Genomic DNA, 19,177 nt, shown 5'->3' with positions numbered 1-19,177 from the left:
GAACAACACAGGACTTTGACATGAGGCTGAATAAGAGCAGAGAAAGCTCAATTCAATTGGCTAAAGATCAGACAATACTGAAGAGTTAAATATAAAAAAAAAATCTATCAGGAACAGACTCATTTCAGCTTCTTCACACATTGTTACAGCTTCTAATACCTCTACTGTCGGGAAGAAACCACGTAACTCCAGAAAATGAAAAATATACACTTTTCAGGAAACGTTGAAAACAAAGCAATTCTGCCTGAACAAAGTTGGTGTTGTGACTTTATATATGGTGGCAGAGGAGGCTGAAAAACAGCCCAAAGACACACACACATCCATACACCTTAATAGGCTGGGTGCAAGATGAAACAAAGTCACAAAAAATGTAAGTAAGATTTCTGGGAGAACCCAAAAAGCCCAACTTATAGATCTGTACAAGAGGCAGATGCTTAAGAAAACCTCCTCCCTCCTGGAGGTATCGGATCACCCACTTCGGTCTGAGTTTGAACTGTTGCCCTCAGGTCGTCGGCTGAGGGTGCTCCGCCACAAAGACCAATCGGTTCAAACTATCCTTTGTCCCGGCTGCTATTCAACTGCTGAACAGCAGATAGCACTTTATTCTTGCCCTTTTGCACATACTGCCCACTAATGCACTTTTGCTGACTTTGCTACTGCTGTATGTCATGAATTCTCTGTCTCTGGTGCCCTGTTCTTAGTCCTGTATTGAATGTTGTTGTTGTGTGTATTTTTACTATGATCTGGCTGCAAACCAATTTTCCGCAAGGGACAATAAAGCTAACCTTGAACCTTGAACAGATCAAGAATTTTTATTTAAAGTCCACATTTAAGTAAAGATGTGTCTGGGAGCAGAAATTGGTGTTCAAACTTAAAAAAAGAAAAAATCTTGATCTGTGATTTTATTATATATTGTCAATTATTGGCATGAGGGGGAGAGGTGGTGGAGTTAGCTGTTGTAGCAGACAGTTTGAGGGGCCAATGGAGTTAAGAGGTTTAGTCCAAAGCATTTTTTTAAATACTTTCCATTGGTTCAAGAATTCTTTTTAAACAGTGTATTCAAAAGCACTTAAAAAAAAAGAAAAAATCAAAAAATGCAGTTAGCTGGTTTCCTCCCGACAACAACGAATATATAATGGAAATGTACTTGTGGCACAATAAAAAAATATATTTCAAATGGGCTGATATACAACCTTCTTAAAACCATGTTACCTAATATAACCCCATACCCAAATCTGTGTAAAACCAGACAATATTGGTTTAAAGCAGGCTACTGAATGGTCTGGTCTGGTATTGGCACCTGGTAATGTCACTATATAAAAGGCTAACTGTTGGGGGGGAGAGGGAATCACACCCATCTGAAGTGAGTGGTGCTGTACTGTACTGTACTGTACTGTACTGTACTGTACTGTACTGTACAAGCCCTCCTCCCTGGCCTGTGTGTGTCTGTGTGTTAAGGCTCATTCATAGTCTGGATTTCCGGTGGTTAGGTGACCACCGAACTACAACATGACGTCACGAGCCGCGGTGAAGAGCAAACCACCGCCACCGCTCCAGCCCTTCTCTCTGTTTTTACTCACCACCGCTCAACGTTATTTCAGCTCCGGTGGTCAGCTCACCACCGGAGCTGTGGTCACCTCACCACCGGAGCTGTGGTCACCTCACCACCGGAGCGGTGGTCAGCTCACCACCGGAGCTGTGGTCACCTCACCACCGGAGCGGTGGTCACCTCACCACCGGAGCGGTGGTCACCTCACCACCGGAGCGGTGGTCACCTCACCACCGGAGCGGTGGTCACCTCACCACCGGAGCGGTGGTCACCTCACCATCGAACATCCAGACTGTGAATAGGCCTTTAGGCGGTGCAACAGTGACACTTGGTGGTGAACAAACGCTATAACACTATTTTCGTGCTCACACAGCCAGGGACACAGACACAGGGACCCAGGCACACACATAGCCGTCTATAGGAGTGGTTGCACCACTCAAAAAAGCCAATTGTGACACAATTGCACATTGCCCAGTACAGAACTCTGCTTTTTAACCCATTCTGACCCGAGATCAGATTCATACGAGGTTTCCACTGGACACACACTGGTCTGATGAACCCATTCTGACCTGAGATCAGATTCTAAAAAATGTCAGTCGCTCTTCTATTTAAAAAAAAATAGCAGACCTACAAGCTCGTATCGCGCCACTCGGTGGCGCGATATGAGCTTGTAGATCTGCTATTTTTCAATAGGTAAAGCACGACATGATGCGAACACCAAAACGGGTTCCCGTTCAGAATGGGTTAAGCAATATCTGCCAGGCTTCACACAGATTTGTCTGGTCAAGCTCAATGACCACTCATATCAGACAAGACACTCCAGATAAGGTATTTTGTAAAACTTTATTATTTCTTATTTGAGAATGAAAGACAACAAGCTGCTACAGGTATACCCAGAACAGTGCAAAACGACAACGCAAAGACCACTGGATACGACAATACTGCGTAGCCAAAAGCACGGGAGACAAAATGAAAAACTATAAAGTCGATATCAGGAACATTCATTTAAAAAGTAAATATTTTACTGCAATACCCAGCACTGAAATTAATCTTTTGAATTTTTTTGAAAAGTAACTTCTTCTTCTTCTAGATGAGTGTTCCATTCCACTGAGCAGTTCATCCACAAGTATTCACAGTCTGGATACCTGCAGAGAAAAAAAATGAAAAATAATAATTGAAAACATTTGTATTGGATTTGTTCGAATTGCAAAATGTTGGTATTCAACTCAACTAGACTTAGTCTAACTTTTGGCATTCAATTCAAATAGATAACTGGAAGCAATTACGCTTAAGATACTTTACTCTGCTAGCAGATTAACTTAACATGAAATGGCATATTGTCATCATACAAGAATGTAGCTGGAATGTAGCTACATACATGTAGGAATGTAGCTGAAAAAAACATGCTACATCTCATCATTACGTACATGCGTGTGTAACTAGATAAAAAAAACAGTAGTTAGAAATAAATAAATAAACTACTGTGAACTGCACAGTCAATTGCATACTCTTATGCCTTTTACTGCCAAACACTAAGTTCTATACTATAAAATTGATTGTGTATTTTAGTAGAATATGATACATACCTTTATATGACAAAGACAAAAGAGTGATGTTTTTTCTTCTTAAAAATACTTAGTACGGTTGAGCGCTCTCTGGGCCAGCTGGCCGGTCTCGTCGGTGATTCTCTCCCAGTCCGTCTGACCCACCACAAAGCCGATGGCTCGCTTCCTATCGGCCTCTTTCTGTTCCTCCAGATCCGCCCATCGGACCTAGGGGAGGGGGAGCGACCGCAGCGCGTCATGAGCAGGAAAATGATATGGTTCTTCTAATATTTCATATTAAAGAGTATCATATGCAGTTATTGTTGACAACACCATCACTACAAACAGGGACTGAACTCAACTTAATTCAGTAGTAAACAGCAAGACAATTATAGATATATTATATTCGGCTCTGCTGCCTTTTTCAATGTCACTGACATTATATTATTAGTTTTCATTAACGCATTTTGACCCGAGATCAGATTAAAAAAAAATGTCTTCTACACCCTGACAGTGTTCTGAATTTTTTTTCCATGTCAGTCGTTCTTCGATTTTTCAAAAATAGCAGACCTACAAGCTCGTAGCGCGCGCCACGAGCTTGTAGATCTGCTATTTTTCAATAGCTAAAGCATAGCATAATGCTAACACCAAAAGGGGTTCCCGCCCCAAAATGGGTTAATTATAAAGCGATCAAAGATTGTTCCAGATCCGTTCCATTTACCCGTTTCTTCCCGGGTTCCGACATGCGGGTGTTGTAGTCGTCGGGCAGCTGAAACGGGTCCATGTCTTCGTCTTCGCGCTTCCTCTTCCCGCCGCCCATCAGCCCGTCCAACTTGTCTTTATCAAAAAGAATGAACGGTGTGTCCAGGTTACCCTCCAGCACCACATGACACCGTACTGTAATAACTCCCTGACCTGGCATATTATTGCATCTTCTGAATTAATGACAAGCCTTTTTTTTTTTACAAGATTTCCAGAACAGGGTCCAGAACAGAACAGAACAGGGTCCCCTCTGTTCTTATCCATAAAGCTTTAGCAGCACAATGTTTGCACTGCCAACGTTTTTGCTACCTGCTGTATTGTATAAGCGCCAATAAAAAACTTGGATATTCTTCTGACAGGCCTATAATAATTGGTCTGAAATGTTGTTAACGATCATTGTTTTGTATCAATTATGTTCAATTCAAGATGTGTGACAGAAATGTGAGCAAAATTTTGAATAACTTTGCCGTTGTCATTTTTAAAGATGGAGTGCCGTGATTTTAGTATTTTTGTCCCCCCAGTTTTTCATGTGTTTATGAGGTGACGGTACTTCATTTGACCCCCTGGTGTGGTTGTTATGTCATTTGTTTATGAGGTGACGGTACTTCATTAGACCCCCTGGTGTGGTTGTCATGTGCAATAATGTCTTTGTATTTAGGATTTCTTCCCCGAGGCTGAAACCTTGACAGTCAAACGTGCCAATTAGAAAAAAAACATTGATATAGTGACATCACACTATCATACAACAAGCAGCTGTGGGCGCGGCTTCAGATTCAGGTGGATCGCCAACCCACCAGGCAAACCAGGCATACTTAATGAACAGGTGGGGGTGGTGTCCACATAAAAGAAAAAACATGGCACTCCATCTTTAAAATGTAAATGCTGCCACATGCTCGGAACAAGTCACTGCAGAGTGGCAGTGTAACGGGGGGATACAAAAGGCATTATTCGCAAAACTGGGGAAGGTCAGACACAACACAGATGTATATAAAACACACCATATGTTGCATTATCCCATTCTGATCCAGATACTGGACGGTGTAAACGTGTGGCCAGATATCATCTTAAAAATCTACCGGTATGTAAGAAATATAAATGTTACAGTATGATTGGAAGACCAGTCAGATTGAAAGAGTGTAGTAGTTTTCTCGATCTGTGTAATCGACACTAGAGGGCGATGCATTGCGATGCTGTCACTATCGGGAACATATTAGTCGGACTGCGCAGCGTCGGCTGAAGGAGACATCGCAACGTTCGGTACGGCGACTCGCTCGGCGGTGCCTCTTGTGGCTCGTGTAAACGGTGCATTTATATAGCGCCTTTATCCAAGGCGCTATAGAATGCTCAAGGACACTTCACTCTGGGGGAGCCCGGGTTCGAACTGGCAACCTTGCGGTCACCATCCAGCCACTCTACCGCTGAACCACCGCCCGCCCCACATGTCACCTTCTGACGGCACGCCTCTAGCGACGAAACCAAGTGCACATTTATCTGGTTTTCCAATCGTACTGTGACATAAATACATCAAATCATGTCAAACTGAAATCGACTCAGGGGGGGAAAGAATGTCTTCTAAAATGTTATGGCATAGGGTTAGTTAACACATGTAAAAAAAGGGAATACCTACCAAGTTTTGCCTCAGAAGTGTCCATCTCCCATTTGCTTTTTGGAATGTAAGCCTATATTATACAGAGAAACACTGCAACAGTTAAACTTATGAATGATTAAGGGGTTGGGATAATGGAAAAGGAGGAGGAGAGAGAGAGCATAGAAAACACATTTAAAAAATAAAAGAGAGAATTACTTTGACAGGTTAAAATATCACAACAGTTGCAGGAATGACACTGCTATGACAATTACACGGTAGGCGTAGAGTTAAACACAGACATGCAAACAGGTTTTGATGTTATGATTCCTCTGTAAGCTGAGAGAAGCTTATGTGTCCAAACTAAGGCCTTGATAAAGATTATATGACCCCATTTAGACCAACAAAATGTCTTCTAAATCCTGACAGTTTTCAGAAAACCCTATGTTTCTAATTTCTATGTCAGTGGTGCTCAACCTTTTACATGTCAAGGACCCCCAGAATTATCTGTATTTGGCCCCATCTGGAAATATGTTGTTCCAGGGACCACTCCCCCAGAAGCAAAGGTTTGAGTTAAAAACGTTCGCTCTGAAAGAATACCTACAAAAAAAGCAGACCTACAAGCTTGGGACACTTTCCAGCCAGGCTCATTCATTCTAATGTAAATATCATGGATTTTACACATTAAATACTGGTTCATTTTTGGAACCAGACCTTCCAAATCTCTTCCAAATCCATGAACAAGGCCTGCCATATATGCACTGGAAAAATATGTGCGTGACATTTCTTTTTTTTTTTAACATTTTTTTTTATCATAATAGGAAAACTATTGGTGGAGAGGTTTGTCCATTTCATGTTATGCTTAGCTGTGATTGGACCATAGCAGTTTGGGGAGGGGCTTTGCTATAGGTCAATTTTAATGGCAATCAGAACCTTTTGAGATATGTTTGGTCACAGATAGACCAACAGATGGGTGAGAAACACAACCACCTTGTCGGAGGCAACATACAGGAGACCACAACTATGTGGCATAGAAAAGTAGACAAGCTGTACAGCCTTACAGATTCACCAACGCTCTACCACAAGAGTACCATTACATTTAACCCCTTTTTCTCCCATACAAATAGTAGATCCATTTCTTGCTTTCAAAAATTTTGTTCCCATCATTACAAGCTCCACTATGAGTCGACCATTTATTTGACTAATGAATCCACGACCGTTGCATTGCCGCATTCCAGCTCTGCAACATTCAGCACTATAAAAGCTTTGTTAAACTATAACTCTCCGCCTTTTAAAGTTTACTGCGTTTAACAGTGCATCTCCCTTAGAGATAGGGTGAGAAGTTCAGTCACACGAGAGCGACTCGGAGTAGAACCGCTGCTACTTCGCCTGGAAAGGAGTCAGCTGAGGTGGTTCGGGGCATCTGGTTAGGATGCCTCTCGGGCGTCTCCCTAGTAGGGAGGTCCTCGACGCACGTCCCACTGGGAGGAGACCCAGGGGCAGACCAAGGACCACGTCCCACTGGGAGACCCCGGGGCAGACCAAGGACCACGTCCCACTGGGAGGAGACCCCCGGGGCAGACCAAGGACCACGTCCCACTGGGAGGAGACCCCGGGGCAGACCAAGGCGCAGTTGGAGGAAACACATCGACTCACTGGCCTTGGAACGTCTCGGAATCCCCCCCAGGAGGAAGTCACTAATGTTGCTCTGGAGAGGGAAGTCTGGAGCACTCTGGTGGAGCTGTTGCTCCCGCGACCCGAATACGGACAAGCGGTTGAAGATGGGTGGATGGTTATGAAATAAAGCACTCCAGGTGTCATCCATCTAACTACCAGAATCAGAATAGGGTCAACGTTTACCAACACTTGCCTCCCAACTCGCCCCAGACTGTTTATAAGTACTCTAGAGCACACCCCTGTAGCATTAAAAGTATAAATAAATTATTTTTCATTTATGGTTTCTGTAGGAGGCCAAACGTGACAAGCATTCTTAATATTTATTCTACACATTTTTACAAAATTGGAAAACTTAACTAAACTAAAATTTGCCGACCAGGTGTATATTATACACAAACCGGTGGGTGTGTGAGGCTGCTGCCTGCTACGCTATGGCTTCTACAGGGAGAGAAATAAAGATAGCCGACGAAAAACAGAGGATTTAACAGTTCGTGGACAGAGGCTTTTGCCTTCACAGCCAATGCAGATTGAATGCCTGTTTGTTTAATCTGCAGTGAGAAGCTATCAACCAACAACTGTTCTCTGCGACGATTCTACAAATGTCTTCTAAATCATGACAGTTTTCAGAGAAACCTAAGTTTCTATGTCATTTGTTCTCAAGCTGTCAAGGACCACCAGAATTATTATATGTAACTGGCCGCCGGCCCCATCTGAAAATATGTTCAGATGGAGAAAGGCAAAGATTTGAGTTAAAAACATTCGCTCTGAAAGAATATACATTCAAAGATTTGTACCACATTTTCACAATTTTAAAAAAATAGCATATCTACAAGCTCGTAGCGCAGCACCGGGTGCCGCGCTATGAGCTTGTAGATCTGCTGTTTTTCAATAGCCAAAGTATAACATAAAAAAAAAAGCTTAAAACACCAAAAGGGTTGCTTCTCATGCGTTTGGAAACGAGTTTAGAGAATTTAAAAGAATAAACATTGAACATTGTCTGAGGAACGGGATGGAAACGGACCGCTAAATGGAGCAAAGTGAGTGCCGAAAAATAACACTTATGGAAATGGGACCGTTTGGATTGTAATTTTTTGATTTCTTGGCTTTATGGTTAGAGTGACGCCATGCTACTGGAGAGACCCCTGGTGGTAGCAATGCACCTAGCTGGAACTGGAAGAGGGAATAAGGTTATTGTCATTTTATGGTTAGTGGTTTGTCTGTCATTTTATTGCTGTGGTTGGTACTTTTCCATATGGTATTTATTAGTGTTTTTGAGACACGCACCTTGTATTGGTCATGTGGAAATGTATTTGAGACAATATATATTGATTATGTGGGTTTTGCGCTTGTTTTTAGTTTTCACTTTGATTTAATAAAGAACCTCGAAGTTGGCTTCAATCTCATTACCCAGCTTGTTCTGCTAACCCATTTAGACCTGAGGCCGATTCTAAAAAAATGTCTAAATCCTAACAGTTTTATGAAAAACATATGTTTCTACTTTATATGTCAGTGGTGCTCAACCTTTTTCATGTCAAGGACCCCCAGAATTATCTGTATTTGGCTGCGGACCCCCCATCTGAAAATATGTAGTTCCAGCGAAGATATGAGTTAAAAACGTTCACTGTGAAAGAATATATTCAAAGATTTGTACCACATTTTCATGATTTTTCAAAAAATAGCAGATCTACGAGCTCGGTTGCCGCGCTTGTGAGCTTGTAGATTTGCTATTTTTCAATAGATAGTTTAAAATAATATAAAACGCATCATTCAGGCACATCATTGGACCAATCTATGCCATGATGTCATCAAACAGCGACGTGGTGACATCATTCTACGTCTCTGCGTTACACCTTCCCACCTTTCTGGTGGTTTGGGGGAACGAGCCATGTTCAACTGTGTGTGTGTGTGTGTGTGTGTGTGCAATCGTGCATGCGTGTGTGTGACTGCACGTGTGTGTGCGCATGTGTGTGTTAATAGTGTATATTTTGCACCAAACAAATATTAATAAGAGATCTGCAGGAACCGTACAAAAAGTCTGACATTATATTCTATAAAATACTTTCCGTTTTCAAAAAAACGATCTTAACCATTTATATAATAAGATAACTGCCAATAATAAACACCTTCAGTTTAGCCGTTGCCGGCTCAATTGGGTTTTAGAGAACGGAAATGTTGAGTTCCTGTTAAAGAACCATCGAATCTGAAAATGTCCCAAATAGGAAATGTTAAGGAAAGGAAAGGTATTATGTTTACCCAGGGTAACTGGACTAAAGGTACCATGTTTACCCAGGGTAACTGGACTAAGGAAAGGAAAGGTACCATGTTTACCCTGCAGGGTAACTGGACTAAGCTCAATAACTTGTTTACAGCCAGGCCCTGCTCATAGAACATTTCATGGTAGGGGTTCAATTCAATGCCTTGCTCAAAGGGCACTTCAGTGGTGGTCATTTTAACGTGCCGGTTACGGGGATACGAACTAGCGACCTTCCGATATCAAGACCGCTCCGCAAACCGTTCGTCCACCGCTGCCTCAGGAAATTAAAATCCATTGAAACACAGGGAGCTCCTCTATAGTTATTCACTGCAAGGCCCACCTTTCACCAACCAGTGGATTTCAGCAGGAAATACCTACAGGAAAAGTGTATTGCTTTTCCTAGGACAGGTCAAAGTCAAAGTCAAAGTCATACGATTTGTCACACACGTTACCGCAGTGAAATTTGTTCTCCGCATTTGACCCATCTCTTGGAGCGGTGAGCTGCAGCCAAGGAGCGGTGAGCTGCAGCCGTGCCGCGCTCGGGAATCATTTGATTAGTTGATTTGACCCCCCAATCCAACCCTTTGATGCTGAGTGTCAAGCAGGGAGGCATTGGGTCCCATTTTTACAGTCTTTGGTATGACCCGGCCGGGGATCGAACCCCCGACCTCCCAGTTTCAGGGCGGACACTCTAACCACAAGACCACTGAGCCTTGTAAAATGTTGAGTTTTTTTAGACCACCGTTCCCCAAGCAGTGGGTCGGGACCCTTTTGTGGGCCGTGGACAATTCTTTTTTTCATGGATTAAAAACAAATTAAATATTTTCTCTCTAATTTCATGAATAAAATAAAATAAAATCTAAGAAACTCCATAAATTGGAAAACAAAATGTTTAAGTAGTAGTGAAAATAGCCGATCTACAAGCTCACAACATGGTGCGAACGAAGCGACAGGTTATGAGATCTGCACTCGTTCACTAGTTTGGGGAGACGTAACATTTCTCTTCTGGGTCACGGGCTAAAAAGGTTGGAGAGACAGTGTATTAAGACTACATTGACACACACAGCCATACGTTTTAGCAACGCAGGGCTCCAGGGCTCGCAATTGCGACCTGAATTTTTATCTGTGCGACCCTAAAAATACAATTGGGAGCACCAGTACCACTGCAAATAATTGCTGTAGTGCGACCAAAACTGTCGCTGGAACTGACAGTTCCAGCCCACGAGATGATTCAATCAGACTTGTAGAGCATACATTTCTGAGCATGCAAAATATATATATATGTATTATTAAAAAAATCTATTTTCAAATGGTTTATTGGCACTTCTTAAACAAAAAATATTATCTCTCATACACCAAATGTCTTTGTGTGTAATGCCAATAATAAAAAAATCAAATTACATATTGGTGCTTCTTAAATTTTGGTGGGTGCTCCTAATTTTCTTCTGGTGCTCCTTAATTCAGAGATTGGTAGCCCCAGTGCTACTGCACCAATTAAAAAAAGTTTAATTTTGAGCCCTGGGCTCATCACAGGATATTATGGGATCATCACATATCTGCATCCTGAGCCCACACATGTGTCAGTACTACTGTAGTCAGAGGTTGTTAATTAGTGAACACAAGCACCCTCTAGTGGGCAGAAAATGTACTACCAGCAGTGAGTTGTGTGGCAGTTTTAATGGTAAATGGTGCATTTACAGATTGTGCATTACATTCACACACACATTCATACACCGATGGCGGCGGAAGCCATGCAAGGCACCAACCAGCACATCGGGAGCAATTTGGGGTTCAGTGTCTTGCTCAAGGACACTTCGACATGTAGACAGGAGGAGGAGCCGGGATTCGAACCGCCGACCCATGGATCATTGGACGACCTGCTCTACCTCCTGAGCCACAGCCGCCCAGTTTGTTGTATAAGGCGGGCGGGCAGGGCAGGCATCAAAAGTGTACGGCTGACTTAATTAATACCAATAAGCTTAATGATCAGTTAACTATAGGTGGGCAGGTCAGGATGCACTCTTTTACAACTGGATGTCAAACCTCTGTGGTATTCGTGCAAAACAGAATGAGGAATTATGAGGCTTACAGCTCATCTGTTGAGGCCTTTATCCCATTCTGAACGGGCACCCATTTTGGTGTCAGCATCATGTTATGCTTTAGCTATTGAAAAATAGCAGATCTACAAGCTCATATCGCGCCACCGAGTGGCGCGATACGAGCTTGTAGGTCTGCTATTTTTGAAAAATCGAAGAACGACTGACATTTTTAGAATCTGATCTCAGGTCAGAATGGGTTAATCAGACCAGTGTGTGTCCAGTGGAAACCTCGTATGAATCTGATCTCAGGTCAGAATGGGTTATTTGCCCTTTGGGTGAAGGGAGTAATAAAAGGACAGTGTGGGCGTCAAGTAACCCTAGGGCTGATAACTTACAATATCAACCCTACGGATATCAACCCACTTCAATTGTTCTACTAAACAACCGCCACATAGTTCATAGTTCTTAGTCGGGAAGGGACTTCTTGACCTTCAGTTATTTATTGCACTTTACTGTGATACTATAAACTGTGAATACTCTAGCACTTTACTTATATTATATACCTTCTCTTATTGCAATTTGCACTTCTCTTGTGATACTCTTGTGACTTGTCTATTTGCTGCTACTGTGTATTGTCTTATGTGTATTGTCTGTCTGTTTTAAAAAGCGTTGATGTACTAATGCACTTTTGCCCAAGACAAATTTCCCCTCGTGGGACAATAAAGTATATCTCATCTCATCATCTCATGATGGCAGTGGCTGGCCAATGAAGAAGGCCTGCTGAAGTGTCACTGTGCTCAGAACGCCGCTGTGTGAGCTACAGGAAGAGTTCAGCACGTCAAACATGGACCGCCACACAGCGCTGCATTGATCAAATTATATGTTCTTCTCTTCGTGACAAAATAGGGCTATGGGTGTGAAGCACACATTAGGCCTCGACCTTTGCAGTGAGCTGTAGGCCTAATGCGCTCTATATTTAGGGAGAATTGACCCTAAAACAATAGTATTCAGGCTGAGGTCATTTCTATAAAATTGTACCGCACGGTTTTAATTGGTGAATATGAACAAGTCTCTCCCTTAGCTAAATGACAGATTGTCAAAAGTTTAGCATAATCTAGAGCTGCTCCATAGACCATGAACTATCCCAGTGGTTTTCAACCTTTTTCATATCAAGGCCTATTATTTATTCATCATTTGAGCAATGGATGGCGAGATTTAGCCTCTCAGACCCAAATCTAAAGAATATTTTGATGTGGTACCACAGTAGAGATAACAGGTTGATCAAAAAATATATAGAAATCTACACTTTCTAATAGTGTAGGGTCCATTTGATTACCATCATTACCATCATTTAGCTGGGGACCACCTGGAACCCCCTCAAGGACCACTGGTGGTCCCCGGACCACTAGACTGGAACCCACCTATGCTTTCTATGGCATGGGCAGCTCCCGGCAGGATCCGCCGGGAGAATGCAGAATGCATGCAGCTGTGCGACATGACTAATTAATTAGAGCGACAGAGAGAGAGAGAGAGAGAGGAGTGTGTGTACGTGTGTGCGTCAATTTAACAAAGGTGCAGATGATCAGAAATCAGCAGAGAGTGATCGACGTTTGTGCTACTGTATGCCAAATTGAAGTGAAGTGGACTCGGCCCCAGACATTTTTTTTCTCTCCCTGGAAATAAAAACGTCCGAGGCTACCGGACCACTGGTTGAAAACAACTTACTATCCAATAGCACCCTTGGTACACATGAGAACTGTGAACTGAAGATTATGTAAATCCATATATTGATAATGAGATATTTTGGCCGAAAGGCGGCATTAGAGGAACGGCCATTAGGGTAGGTACCCTCACATGTTCTCCCCCCCCCCCTTCCCCTAGGGTAGGTACCCTCACATGTTCTCCCCGTGTCCCATAGGGTAGGTACCCTCACATGTTCTCCCCGTGTCCCCTAGGGTTGGTACCCTCACATGTTCTCCCCGTGTCCCCTAGGGTAGGTAGCCTCACATGTTCTCCCCGTGTCCCGTAGGGTAGGTACCCTCACATGTTCTCCCCGTGTCCCCTAGGGTAGGTTAGCCTGGTTAATAAACCAGACCGAATCAGCCGTTGGCAAAAAACCCCTCACATGTTCTCCCCGTGTCCCCTAGGGTAGGTACCCTCACATGATCTCCCCGTGTCCCCTAGGGTAGGTACCCTCACATGTTCTCCCCGTGTCCCCTAGGGTAGGTACCCTCACATGTTCCCCCCCGTGTCCCCTAGGGTAGGTACCCTCACATGTTCTCCCCGTGTCCCCTAGGGTAGGTACCCTCACATGTTCTCCCCGTGTCCCCTAGGGTAGGTACCCTCACATGTTCCCCCCCGTGTCCCCTAGGGTAGGTACCCTCACATGTTCTCCCCGTGTCCCCTAGGGTAGGTAGCCTCACATGTTCTCCCCGTGTCCCCTAGGGTAGGTACCCTCACATGTTCTCCCCATGTCCCCTAGGGTAGGTACCCTCACATGTTCTCCCCGTGTCCCCTAGGGTAGGTACCCTCACATGTTCCCCCCCGTGTCCCCTAGGGTAGGTACCCTAACATGTTCTCCCCGTGTCCCATAGGGTAGGTAGCCTCACATGTTCTCCCCGTGTCCCCTAGGGTAGGTACCCTCACATGTTCTCCCCATGTCCCCTAGGTTAGGTACCCTCACGAAAAACTAAACGACCTCCCCCTGACCACCCGGGGCGCCTGATGGAGGGGAAAAGGAACTGGTCGGAATAACGTGTTCCTTCCACGCGCTACATCCGGTCGGGGAAACAAGAAGCAGCTTGGACTCCTCATGCATAGAAGGAAGCATGAGGTCAGTCCGCTAGCTAAAATGCTAGGAAGGGACTATAGTGGACGAAGAGATCCAGAATAAGTCATTTTACACTTGGTTGCATGCTGAAGTGAAAATAGCAGATCTACAAGCTCACGTGTCGCACTGCTATTTTCAGCAAGTGTAAAATCAGCCATTACGACGGCATCAAGGCCAGACAAAATACATTTTAGTTGACTAAATAAACTGTAGAATTAGTCGACTAAAACTAGACTAACACTAAAACATTCCAGAATGACTAAAATGTGACTAAAACTAAATGAAAACCATTCAAGAGACTGCTTTCATATAGGTTATGCACAGGTTCAGAGACTGTACACCGGGGGAGGAAAGTAACTCAGTACATAGTACTGTACAATTTTGAGGTTCATTTACTTGTGTCCATATTTCAATACTTTTACATTTCAGAGGCAAATATTGTGCTTTTACTCCACTACAATTAATTGAAAACCTTAGTTACTAGTTACTTTGTAGACATTTTCTATTATTTTCAAAACGTACAGTATAACCACTTGAACCCTATATACATTTTGGCCATTTGAAAATAGCCACCGATCTACAAGCTAAGGATTTTATACCTTTGAACCTTGAGAAATGGGACAGTCAGCAGAATGAGTACTTTTACTACTTTACTTTTGGTACATTTTGATACCAATACGTTTCAAGTAAAAAAATAATAATAGTAGACTGTTACTTGTAACAGAGTACTTCTACATAGCAGTATTAATACTTTTATATAAGTAAACAAACTTATGTACAATTTTCCACCAATGCGGTATACTGTGGGTACAGGCTTTAGTTTAGACATACAGTAGTATTGGTCCGACTGTCATTAGAACCACAACCTATACCTCAAATTTGGGCTTTCACTTAGTGATTTTTACTAGTGGCCTAGTTTATTATGATCTTGAGGCCTACAAAAACAGGAGGAAACTAGTACCAACGAGGTCAACTAGTGGAATTACTAGTCGACTAGTTGAATATAATAGAATATGATTTCCGACCCGAGCAGCACAGAGAGAAAACCCAGGGACCCGAGGCTCTTTCTCGTTGTTGTACAGAAGGAAAATGAGCACTCTTAAGGTGCATTCAGATATATATTTTTGTATATATATATTAGTTTCTGGTCGCTGCAGGTCAGCGTTGGTAACTTCCTATTTTTTACCATTATTGATATAACAGATGTAAAAATGATTTAACTGCAGAAGTGTAACCAAATGGACCCGCTCGTTCATTTGTACCTCGAAACACATCTACAGCCGAGCTGGAAAACACTCGGTTCAATATATTTAACATAATTCCTGCTACTACAGTAACAGTACATCACTATATTTAACATAATTCCTGCTACTACAGTACATCAATATATTTAACATAATTCCTGCTACTACAGTAACAGCATATCACTTGTGTCTTTGCAAAAGGTTTGTGTATTGTTTTTGGATGAATAAAACCATCTGTCATTGGCTGTCATGACGTCTCATCTTTGCATTGACTCTGTATGTAATCGCGGCCGCTCGAACTGTTTGAATGTAGTTAGTAGCTTCAGTCTGTCACCGTTTATCGGTTGCGTGGCTCACGAAGACTCACACTTCACAGTAAATGGGGGTGATTGACAGCTGTGACAGCCAATCGCCGGGTACACTCAGATATTAGTGGAACCGTCATTTCACTTTTAGATTACAAGACATACGGTAGGGGCTTTCGAACCGACCCGCGAGTCACTTCTCGTGGATGGAACCGGACGGGTTTGGATTCGGATCCCGGGTGTTTTCGGATCTCAGGCTTACCCGAAGACCTCTAAATGTCAGGAGGACATGACCTTTCATACATGTAGCACGAAACAGGAGAATGTCTGTTTCGGATGCGTTTTTAGTAAGAAAACAGACATTCTCCTTTTTGTCATGACTGTAAATAACCTGTTATTAGCCGAGCTGCTGTGTCTGGGGGAGAGGCACGTGTCACTCCCAGCGCCAGGAAGATTTTGAGGATCAAATGCGACAAATTATTAATTTCCGTCCACAGAACACAACGGATTAATTTAACTGCTTGATGCAACCATGATGCAAAACACAAACACATCTTTCCTGCCATGGTCGGTCTAACGTAGACGACATGGTAGGTCTTAACCTAGACGACAAGCCACTGCCTACATTTCATGGAATCGAGCCGTCCTCCGAGCTGAATAAATCATCTCTAATGTACAGACAAGTTTACCCAACTATAGTAGGAAAGAGACGTCGTTTGCGTTTTAACGTCGTTTCACTTAAGCGCCATTGATCCACAGAAACCAACCTAAAACAGCAAATAGAACCTGCCGAATTAATTCATTAACCGTTTTTCAGGGATCGATTCTTTCTCCACACACCTAAGAAACTCTTCCAACACGCTCAATTTAAATTCACCAGACTAAAACCATGTCCACTCAGACATTATCATACACATAATTGGCTCAAGGGAGCTGGGCAGCTTAATTAATGTTCCTTGCATGTCTGGTTCTATTGAGTCGGACACATACAGCCCCACCAGTTAATGTCTAGATAACTTCCAGGTTACAGTGCGTGTGTGAATGAGGCTCTAATGTTATCAACAAGCAGAACTCCTGGAAGGTTACTTTTTCCAAGGTGTTTTTGCTTAAATATTACCCGAGATAGATGGAACCTGTTTCATGAAAGGCTACAGCTGACGTTCAAAAAAAGGCAACAACAAAACTAGTGACAATCATTACAAAGCAAAGTAAAAGTCCCTCAACCTGCACTGTAACCAAGCTAAATAACAAGAAGTCTTGCTGTGAATCTATGGGTTGTTGTTGTTGTTGATGTGAATAAAAAGGTCAGTGGAAACGTAATGTTTGACAACTACGTGATGACAAGCGGGTTTGTCTTATCCTACCATATCGCCCTCTTCTTCCTCCTCCCTCCTGGGTTCTCTCTTGGATACAGGTTCCGCGTCGTGATCATCAGGATTGAAATCCTCCATTTCAACCTGAAAACACAAACATCCAGTTTAGCCTGCAGCTTAACCCATTCTGACCTGGGATCAGATTCATACGAGGTTTCCACTGGACACACACTGGTCTGATGAACCCATTCTGACCTGAGATCAGATTCATATGAGGTTTCCACTGGACAAACACTGGGTCTGATTAACCCATTCTGACCTGAGATCAGATTCTAGAAATGTCAGTCGTTCTTCGATTTTTCAAAAAAAAAACAGACCTACAAGCTCGTATCGCGCCACTCGGTGGCGCGATATGAGCTTGTAGATCTGCTATTTTTAAATAGCTAAAGCATAACATGATGCTGACACCAAAATGGGTGCCCGTTCAGAATAGGTTAACCCATTTAGACCTGACGACGATTCTACAAATGCCTTCTCAATCCTTTTCTGAAAAACCTCATGTTTCCATGTCAGTGGTTCTCAAACATTTTGTCAACATTTCAACATGTCAAGGACCCCCAGAATTACATGTAATTGACGGAGACCGCCATCTGAAAATATGTTGTTCCAGTGACCCCCCCCACAAGAAGCAAAGATTTTAGTTGAAAACGTTTGCTCTGAAAGAATATATATTCAAACATCTGTGCCACATTTTCACAAATTTTCTAAAATAGCAGAACTACAAGCTTATGTCGTCAAATTGATTAATCATATTAAGCCATTTTGGGACGGAAACCCCTTTTGGCGGTTTAAGGATTTTGTTATACTTTAGCAATTGAAAAATAGCAGATCTACAAGCTCATAGCTCATCTGTGTGTGGGTTCCCGCCCAGAATGGGTTAGTCTTCAACAACATAGAACTACTGTCTTTGCACACAGAGACAAAGTCATGAGCAGTTATACACAGGCTTCTGTCACCAACATTACACTCGTCAAGTGAGCTCAGGTCATCTGGTGCTGCTAAACCACAACGGAAATACTATGACGACAACTGTTCTTCATAGAGCCTTTTATGCAACCCATAAATCTTAAGACACACCAGAAGCAGATTTTCTTTTAAAAAAGGTACTTAAACATGCATTCATGAGTCCTTTATACAGGGCTTAAAGCAACAACAACTAAACATCCCAAGACTGAAAATGTTTTTTTGCAAATCTCATCAAATGACCCCATTGAAATTTTCAGGACTGAAAACCGTCCCCAGGAATGAGAACTTTAAGCCCTGCCTTTATAGATGTAATTGTATTTTTTTTAAATCTTTGTTGTACCTTATTTTCTTATTTTGTGTAAACACTGTATTTGTGACTATTGGTTGTTGTCGTCTGTTAAATGCAGAGCGACTTCTGTTTTAGATTTTAATTATCATCCGTTTTTACTGTATACATTCTTGTGTGGACCCCAGGAAGACTAGCGACCACTTTGTGGAAGCTAAAGAATAAAGAACAAACAGGAGCACTGGGCCGCCAAAGGACAAGTGTGGTTGTTAACTTGGGCTCTACACAGGTACAAAAAAAACAAACCCATGTAATACAATGCTAGTGGTTAACACACAATCCTGCCCAGCCCTCTGGGTGAGATCATGGCGACAGTGCCGGAGAAATGCGCGAAATAAACCGAGAAGAACAGTCACTTCCGCCTGAGTGATGTAGTCTGGATCTGTAGCCTAGCGAAGGGCCTAGAGGTGGTGGACGGTCGCCCCGGAGGATCATCATAATTAGCGCGGCTCGGATTCATGTTTTAATAGGCTCTATAAACATGGTACTGGATGCCATTCTCAGCATAAAAACCACTAATATGTGTACCGCGGATTATCATTTAAGCTGTTCCTACAATGTTTCTACTTGCTTATAACGATGCTCTCAGGATTCTCCTGAAGAAGCCTAGGGGTGGCAGTGCTAGTCAGCTCTTCTGCGACTCTGGTCTAACCACCTTCCAGGCTCTCTTGAGAAACCTCATGTTCAGCTTTAAAAGCAGACT

The 19,177-nt window shown here is 42.8% G+C and overlaps 1 protein-coding gene across 2 annotated transcripts in view; it reads right to left on the bottom strand.

Moving 5' to 3' along the window:
• Positions 1–2,373: 2,373 nt before the first annotated feature.
• ylpm1 (YLP motif containing 1) overlaps positions 2,374–19,177 on the bottom strand; it is a 41,216-nt gene continuing 24,412 nt past the window's right edge. For both annotated transcript variants that reach the window (XM_083791114.1, XM_083791113.1), the window contains 5 exons: positions 17,154–17,246; positions 5,483–5,534; positions 3,815–3,930; positions 3,136–3,321; positions 2,374–2,694 (listed from right to left, as the gene is read on the bottom strand). In XM_083791114.1, the coding sequence (XP_083647240.1) occupies positions 3,175–3,321; positions 3,815–3,930; positions 5,483–5,534; positions 17,154–17,246 (408 nt within the window). In that variant the 3' untranslated portion in view covers positions 2,374–2,694; positions 3,136–3,174. The remainder of the gene's footprint in view (positions 2,695–3,135; positions 3,322–3,814; positions 3,931–5,482; positions 5,535–17,153; positions 17,247–19,177) is intronic.

The sequence above is a fragment of the Protomyctophum parallelum genome (assembly GCF_964188405.1).
Source record: "Protomyctophum parallelum genome assembly, chromosome: 19".
NCBI classification, from domain to species: Eukaryota; Metazoa; Chordata; class Actinopteri; order Myctophiformes; family Myctophidae; genus Protomyctophum; species Protomyctophum parallelum.
The sequence above is the reverse complement of the archived record's forward strand: the minus strand, read 5'-3'. Positions and strand labels throughout refer to the sequence as shown.